This window comes from Bos mutus, chromosome 6, assembly GCF_027580195.1.
Source record: "Bos mutus isolate GX-2022 chromosome 6, NWIPB_WYAK_1.1, whole genome shotgun sequence".
Classification (NCBI taxonomy): Eukaryota; Metazoa; Chordata; class Mammalia; order Artiodactyla; family Bovidae; genus Bos; species Bos mutus.
In genome coordinates this window covers 110,849,796-110,858,411 of record NC_091622.1, presented here as the reverse complement: position 1 = coordinate 110,858,411, position 8,616 = coordinate 110,849,796, and the positions used below count along the sequence as shown (strand labels likewise).

Below are 8,616 nucleotides of genomic sequence, written 5' to 3'. Positions count from 1 at the left end.
GTCTGGCAGGCTGCAGTCTGTGGGGTCGTAGGGTCGGACATGACTCAGTGACTGAGCAACAAGAGTGTAGGTTGGTATATCATGGAGGGGCTCTGACGAGATTTAAGGGAGAACTTTGGGTAGAATGAGTTATTGTTCATAACTCCCCCCCACCCCGCCAAGATTCTGCTCCTGGGGTCCTCTTCCCATCACAGAGGGTCTTTGCAAGGCTGTGCTCAGTTGGCCACTGGGGGAAAGAAACTGGCTTGGAAGAACCAGGTCTAATGCCACGCATGTAACACTCCCCACCTCCCACACTTACAGACAGGATTACGCCAAGCACTTTCCCTGCAGGAACTGGCTCTCTCTGAAGGGGCGTGGCTGGGAGGAGTGTGAATAAAGTGACACAGGTATGTGAGGTGTAAAAACCCTGTCTGTGTGGGCTCTTATATAAAGGGCCTTCCCGGCCTCTCACGGTGGATGAGACCACGGTAAGCCTGCAAGCTTCCTCTCCCATCTGGGGTCCCACTGGACCTGCACGCTCAGAACAAGGTAAGAGCTGGCTCTCTGAAGAGTTCATTCCTTGCCACCCCCCACCCCCACCCCAGCTCCCTTAAGGACCTCAGGTTCCTGGAACCTGGATCTCCTCAGGGACAAGTAAGGGCTGAGTCCCACTGCTGTGAGGAATTATCTGACATACCTAGCTCCCAGCCCAGCTTCATTTTGGGAGCCCACATATTGTGACTGTCTTCCCTTTATCAGGAAGGGCTTCCCTGGAGGCTCAGATGGTAAAGAATCTGCTTGCAATGTAAGAGAGACCGGGGTCTGATCTCCGGGTCGGGAAGATCCCCTGGGGAAGGGAAGGGCAACCCACTCTAGTACTAATGCCTGGAGAATTCCGTGAATAGGGGAGCCTGGCAGGCTTTAGACCATGGGATTGCAAAGAGTCAGACATGACTGAGTGACTGACACTTTCCCTCTGTCCCTTTATCAGTCCTAACAAGAGGCCATATGCCCAGGGTAGATAATGGGATTGAGACTATTCCTCTAATTAGCCTCTTCTTAAACAAAAGTCTGTATTCTTTTCAAATGGAGCACTGGCAATATGAATGATCTTATCATCAAGAACTAAGCCAGACGAAGTGAGTTGTTCCTAATCGCTTTTTTTTAATTTCTGAAAGGCCGAGTAAGGTGAAAGCAAGAGGGATTCAGGGACGGGCGCAGTGGTATAAAGGACCAGGAGAGGTTCCGGCTGCCTGTCCCAACTGCGTCACTTGCCCACTATGGGATATTGAGCAATTTATTTGCCGCTCTGAACCTTAACTGTCATGCCTGTTACCTGGTGGTGATGTATTATGACCCGCCAGGCAAGGTTCTTGTGTGAATTAACAAGGTGAAAGTGAAACACAGGTCATGTGCTTAGCACGGAGTTGGTGTCAAATAGAAATGCTAATTCTCCTCTTTGAGGGCTGGTTGCCCACATGGTAAAATCTCTTCAGTTTAGTGTAACAGTTAAAGTCATCCTATGTCTTTAATGATTTATTTTTAAAAGCATTGACTGGGGACTTTCTGTATGGTAAGGACAGTGACAAAGTGTTCTAAATGCACTAGTGGAAACTCACCTCTGTTCTCATGGTTGACTTTGCCCAGTCAAACTGTGTGATCACCCATTCTTCATGCCATTCCCTGGGCTCTTACTGAAGCCCAAATGCCCCTGCTCACCAACCCACTCATCTCAGAGTGTCCAGACCTCATGCATATTTAGCCTTGGGTCAGACATAACCTTGTGTGTCACTTAACATGTCCTTTCTCACTGTGTGATCATCTGAGTCCATGTGGAACGGTGAGATAGAAACTCAGCCCACCAGAGCTGAAAGAGAGTCGACAATCATGTCACCCAACATCTTGATTTTCAGATAAAGGAGCTGAGACCCAGAGAGGGAGAGGGACTTATCCAAGATCAGGCTGGGGGACATGGTTGGGACAAACTCCAGGTCAATGCTTATTAGATTCCCCCAAAGAGTTGCCTCCAAGTTTTTAAGATGTGAGACTTTCTTATTCACCTTGATCAATTCAACATCTAGTCTAGGGCATGGCTAGTAGTCAGTACCCCATGAAAGTGCACTGAATGTTGAATGGAGCTGGAGTAACTGAGTGAGGGGATGAGGGCGTGAGGACTGACGGGGTTCACAGGGTGCAGAAGAGTAAGCGAAGAGCATGAAGTTTCTGGCATTCAAGGCTCAAGCAGAAATGCGAATAGAGCATTGTCTACTGATTCCAAGAAACAGAAGGTTCTTGGATCTCACCCTGAAGCAGGCAGACCTATGCCAGGTGGAGGGGAGGGTCCTCCTCCAGCCCAGCGCTGACTCACCTGCCTTTTGTCAAACAGGTTCCCACCAAGCTGAAGGCATGAGGACCCACGGCCTCACCCTGCTCTCCCTCCTCTTCCTGGCTGTTCCGATGCTCTTGGTGGAGGCCAAAAAGGAAGGAAGGAATAGACATGGCAGCAAAGCCAGCACAGATGAATCGCTTGCTCTGGGCAAGCCCGGGAAGGAGCCGAGGAGCCAGCCAACCAAGCACCCGATCAAAGGCAAGTTCGTCACTCCGGACCACGCTGACTGCAGATGGGCGGTGACCAAGCAGGAGGAGGGCATCGCGCTGAAGGTCGAGTGCACCCAACAGGACAACACGTTTTCCTGTTTCTTCACTGGCAATCCAACCTCATGCCTAGAGTTGCACAAAAACAACGCCTATTGGAAACAAATTGGCCGGAATCTGCGTTCTCAGAAGGTCATCTGTGGTGATGCCAAGAGTGTCCTGAAGACCAGGGTGTGCAGAAAGAACTTTCCAGAATCGAATCTCAAGCTGGTGAACTCTACTCTGATTAGGATCAAGAAACCCAGCCAGGAGTTAATGGAGCCCTCTCCCATGGACACAGTTGAAGTGACTACCTCCTCCAGCCCAGAAAAGACCCAGACCATGGCCACCAAAGATCCTCAGTGTGAGGAGGAAGACTTGAAAAACCAAAGGAAGGCAGCCCTGGAGTACTGTGGGGAGACCTGGGGCTCTTTGTGCAAATTCTTCCTCTCCATGGTACAGGGCAGTTCATGCTAATGAGGTTGAAAGAGAACAGGGTCCTTTAGGCGGTGTCACGTCAAAGCCTTTTCATATGCTGTAAAGATCTCCTAACTCCCTGTCAGATGAACATTTGTGCTATGGGTGAGCAATGGACTATTTGAACAGATTTTGCAATTTTTGTCTCTGTGTTTGGAATTTGTTTTGTATTCATTTCCTTAGATGTGATCTTAAGAGGCTATAGTCCTCTGTATTTTTCCATGGCCCACAAAGCTTTGTTTCTATGGGCAGTAAGGACCAGTCTTTGAACTGAATGAGTCAGAGTGGTGATTTCAGTACAGTGCACTTTCTGCCCAATTAAGATAATAAAGCCCTGTGCCTTTTTCAGAAATATGTTCAACCCTTGTTTGATTTCTCTCTGCCTAGTTCCAATGAACTTGCAAACAGGTCCTCATATATCAGTGGAAAAAATATCCTGTTCACCAGCCATCCCAGGTCATCTCATAAAGTGATCCATTCCTGAATCCCTATCTTCACAATTTCAGTCTTTGATCCGTGGTATTTGATGCTTACTGAACTGATTTCAAGTGGGTCACCTGAAGTATCATGTGATGAAGACACCTGTCAGGGGCTCACAGATGGGAGGAGGGGAGGCAGGATTCAAAGCCAGGACATCAACAAACCACATCCATGAGCTGGAGCAACATCCTCTAAGGCTTCAAGTTAGGGCTTCCGTCATCACTCACCATATACAGGACTCCGGAGCTTGGAGAGATGGGCCTGGATAGGTACAGTGCCCTGAGAGGAAGATTCCAGTGTAAGAGGGAAACTCAGGGTGGAACCCCAGAGAGAAGAGGCAGAAACTTTTGGGAGATCTCAGGCTGAGCTTAACAGGAGAGGTGATACCAAAGTTAGAGCTTGGAGAGTATCTTTAGGTAGGAAATGGGCAGAATGGAGGCACGATCGCCAGTTGACAGATATATGAAAGCAAAGAGATGAGAAAGATCCTAAAAGATGGGAGAGGCCACGTGGGTAGATGATGGTGAAATGCAGGGATGATGTTGTTGTTAGCCATTTACATGCTAGTCTGAAAGATCTGAAAGGGTTTGAATTCAAGAGTTGGGGAGAGAGAAGGATGTAGCCCCAAAGTCATGTCACAATTCCACAATGAACAAAAAGTAAGGAGCGGAAGTTGGCAGAAATACTGATCTCTGGGGTCTTTTTAGAGTTGGTGGCAGGGAGGAATGGCAAATGGGGTGGAAGAGGGCCTCCCACACTCATCAGCCTACCAGGACCTACACAGAGGTTTGTCAGCAGTCCACCCAGAGTCTGACAGCCCCAGAGTACATTTGGATATCATCTTTAACAGCATCAACACAAATAGTTCTCTCTCACTCTCTATGGCCCAGACTCTATGCTAAGTTCTTTCCATGGAGTATGCATGTGTTCATTCATTTATTCATTCACTAGTTCACCCAGAACATCATTCATTGAGCACAGACTCTTGCAGCCTCTGTCCTAGCGACTAGAGAGACAGTAGTGCACCAGCGATGAACACTCTGCCTCCATGGAGCTCCCAGTGGGGAAAGCAACCAAAATGCACAAATATACAAGTGACAGAGAGGAAAAGTCAAGGAGGAGAAAGGGGTGAAATCAATGGACAGTAACCAGCCTTAGGTGATACAGTCAAGGGAGGCATCTCGGTGGAGGTGATTTTTGAGATTAGATCTAAATGCAGTGAGGAATCAAGCCAGGTGACTCTCCTGGGTAAGAATGTTTAAACAGTCAGTGAAAATACTCTGTAATTAATTAATGAGCTGTGAGCTCCTACTATGGATCTAGAGGACAAAAATACCTGCAAACAGGAAAGAAAAAATATTTCTGTCTTAGTGGTGTTTATATTCCAATGACTGGACCCCACTTGGTGTGTTCAGAAACATCAAAGACTGCAATATCATTGCAGAGCAGAGCCCAGGACCTGACCTGTGAACTTGGCCCCCACTCCCAAGAGAACTTAACCAACGTCCAGACACTCCCTAAGCTCCTCCTCACCACACCATGGAAAGAACACTTCCCCTGAAGGTATAAACAGAGTGTGGCTCCCCTCTGTCACTCAATTCTACGTAGTCCTAAGATAGGAAAGGACAATTAGACACTTCCAAGGGTCATTAAATAACAACTCTGATCTGGTCTGGGTGACATAAACATTGGAGAATCGACTAGACCTGACTCAAAGCCGGCAGAGCTGGGAGGAGGTTGTTTCCGATATGGCAGAGTCAATTGCACCTGAGCTGAAGGTTTGCCTCTGACACCTCCCGACCAAGGTCTCTGAGCCAATTATTCAACTGTCTGAGCTCCAGTACGGCTCTCCTGGTGGCTCAGTAGTAAAGAATCTTCCTGCCAATGCAGGGGAATGTGGGTTCGATCCCTGGGTTGGGAAAATCCCTTGGCAGAGAAAATGGCAACCCCCTCCAGAATTCTTGTCTGGGAAATTGGGCAGAGGAGCCTGGTAGGCGAGAGTTCATGGTGTCGCAGAAGAGTTAGACACGACTTAGTGACTGAACAACTGAGTTCCAATAACGTCATCTCAACGATGAAGACCATTTGGGTGAAACTAGTACTGCTGGAAAAGGAATAAGACAGGAAAAGGAAGGAAGGAAGGAAGGAAGGGAGAAAAGAAGGCAATGGGGAGGAGACAAATAATAATAATAAAGTCTGTTGACAGTGCCACTGGATTGCTTAAACCAAACCAACCCAGAAGATGCTCTGCCTTCAGAATTTGCAAATACCAGAGTTAATGAATTCAACTTATCATTAAAATTTTGTTAACCAGCATGATGAAATCACCTTCAGACATGTTGAGAGACTTGCACTAGTCAATAAATCTTAAGTGCCCAGTGCCCCATGGCTTACATTGTGGGTGTTTAGCACCATTGACTGTCTAAAGTCCACAGCACAAGACTGGCTTGTGGATGGAGCTCAGAACTTCCTTACGTAAACTCCTAAAAGTAGAAGTTGATCTTTTTTCTAACATGATCAGCAAAGGCCAGCAACCCTTACGTAAGGGTGGTGGGTGCCAGCGGCTTTGTCCCATTCTCTTTTTTATTCCCAACCAACTAACTGGGAAGTGTTTCATCCTGATTTTCTAGATGGGGAAACAGGCTCAGGCTGAGCCTGGGAGGAAGCTGCGTCTAGAGGCCCCCAAGCCCTTTCTGCCTCCGCAGCTCAGGATTTCTTCCCTGGTTGAGAGAAGACGGGCATTTGTGGTCTCTAGACACGGAGCGTGCCATGCCACGCGCAGGAGGCATCCATCCGATCCGCGTGTGCAGCCCCTTCTGTGTTCTTACAGAGAAAGTGCTAGAAGCTCCAGCTTCCGTTTGTCTTTGGTCACAGTCACATCCTGAGGGGGGATGTTTTCAAAACAAATTTAAAATATTTTAAAAGCCAACACAGACTTTACATTAGCTTCTATCTAACTTGGCACTCCATATTTTCTCTCTCTGAGGAAGGCATGGCAACCCACTCCAGTATTCTTGTCTGGAGAACCCCATGGACAGAGGAGCCTGGCGGGCTACAGTCCAGGGGGATCGCAGAGTCAGACACAATTAAAGCAACTTAGCACAGCACAGCCCATTTTCTCAAAGTGGAGGAGCCAGCGTGTGTGTGTGTGTGTGTGTGTGTGCACGCGGGCGTGCACGCTTATACTTGTGCTGTGTCCCTGAAGGAATGATTTTCTGGGTAACAAAAGACTGGACACTCTCAAGTCAGTGAGATAGAAATTCTGCATCCCCTAAAGCTGCTCAGTCATGGGGATGTCTCCGGTTCCTTATAAAACTACATCTTAGCAGAAAAAAAAAAAGAAGAAAAGAAAGCGGAGCTCTTCCCTGCAGCGGCTTGGCTACGTGCTGCAGTGAACCACGAAGAAACCAGTGCCGACTTGAACCTCCGGAATCCAGCGCATCTGACCTGGCCTCCTACCCAGACACCTCTGCACTGGCCTCCCTCCTAACTCGTTTTTGGCAGGACATGCAAAGGAGGCAAAGTGTTCAGGGCTGACAAACGCAAGGGCAGGCATCACCTACGGGGTTGGTTCTCGTAACACACCACGCTGAATGCCTGCTTGGTGATCTCTCACTCAAACATCTTCCATGAGCAATACACAAGAAAATATTCATTTGGAGGCCTGCTAAGTGAGGTGTCAGGATGCTGGGGGCAGAGAAGATTCCTTCTGGATGTTGGGGGCTGGTGAGTTTGGGGTGGTTTTCCTGGAGGAACTTCTCATCAGGTAGTTGGATACGTGGGTAATAACATGGCAAAGGTGCTTTCCATCCTGTCTGTCACTACAGCCCCAGCCCTTAGGGCCCAGCCCAGCACATAAGAAGCCCTCCAAAAATCTTGGCTGAGTAAATAAAAGAGGAGAGAAAGGAAGGCAAGAACAAAGACAGTAGACTTCAGAGTAAAAGAAAACTTGAGTTTCTAGGTGTGGGACCTGAAACAAGTCATATTTTCTGTCTCAGCCTCAGTTTCTCCATCTATAAAATGGGTCTGAGAATATCCATCCAAGAAGAATTAGACATTACTTAATTAAAGTATGGTTCCAAATAGGAAAAGGAGTACGTCAAGGCTGTATATTGTCACCCTGCTTGTTTAACTTATATGCAGAGTACATCATGAGAAATGCTGGGCTGGAAGAAGCACAAGCTGGAATCAAGATTGCCGGGAGAAATATCAATAACCTCAGATATGCAGATGACACCACCTTTATGGCAGAAAGTGAAGAGGAACTAAAAAGCCTCTTGATGAAAGTGAAAGTGGAGAGTGAAAAAGTTGGCTTAAAGCTCAACATTCAGAAAATGAAGATCATGGCATCTGGTCCCATCACTTCATGGGAAATAGATGGGGAAACAGTGGAAACAGTGTCAGACTTTATTTTTCTGGGCTCCAAAATCACTGCAGATGGTGACTGCAGCCATGAAATTAAAACACGCTTGCTCCTTGGAAGGAAAGTTATGACCAACCTAGATAGCATATTCAAAAGCAGAGACATTACTTTGCCAACAAAGGTCTGTCTAGTCAAGGCTATGGTGTTTCCTGTGGTCATGTATGGATGTGAGAGTTGGACTGTGAAGAAAGTTGAGCGCCAAAGAATTGATGCTTTTGAACTGTGGTGTTGGAGAAGACTCTTGAGAGTCCCTTGGACTGCAAGGAGATCCAACCAGTCCATTCTGAAGGAGATCAGCCCTGGGATTTCTTTGGAGGGAATGATGCTAAAGCTGAAGCTCCAGTACTTTGGCCACCTCATGCGAAGAGTTGACTCATTGGAAAAGACTCTGATGCTGGGAGGGATTGGGGGCAGGAGGAGAAGGGGAAGACAGAGGATGAGATGGCTGGATGGCATCACTGACTCAATGGACGTGAGTCTGATTGAACTCCAGGAGTTGGTGATGGACAGGGAGGCCTGGCGTGCTGCAATTCATGGGGTCGCAAAGAGTTGGACATAACTGAACGACTGAACTGAACTGAACTAAAGTCTAGAGCATGGGCCGTACACAAACAGATCCC

General features: G+C 47.6%; 1 protein-coding gene across 1 annotated transcript; it reads left to right on the top strand.

Moving 5' to 3' along the window:
- Positions 1 to 380: 380 nt before the first annotated feature.
- On the top strand, positions 381 to 3,424 carry LOC102278094 (fibroblast growth factor-binding protein 1). The gene is made up of 2 exons (XM_005906245.3): positions 381 to 531; positions 2,369 to 3,424. Exon 2 carries the CDS (start codon positions 2,389 to 2,391, stop codon positions 3,091 to 3,093), a length of 705 nt encoding a protein of 234 aa, XP_005906307.2. The 5' UTR covers positions 381 to 531; positions 2,369 to 2,388; the 3' UTR covers positions 3,094 to 3,424.
- The last annotated feature ends 5,192 nt before the right edge of the window (positions 3,425 to 8,616 follow it).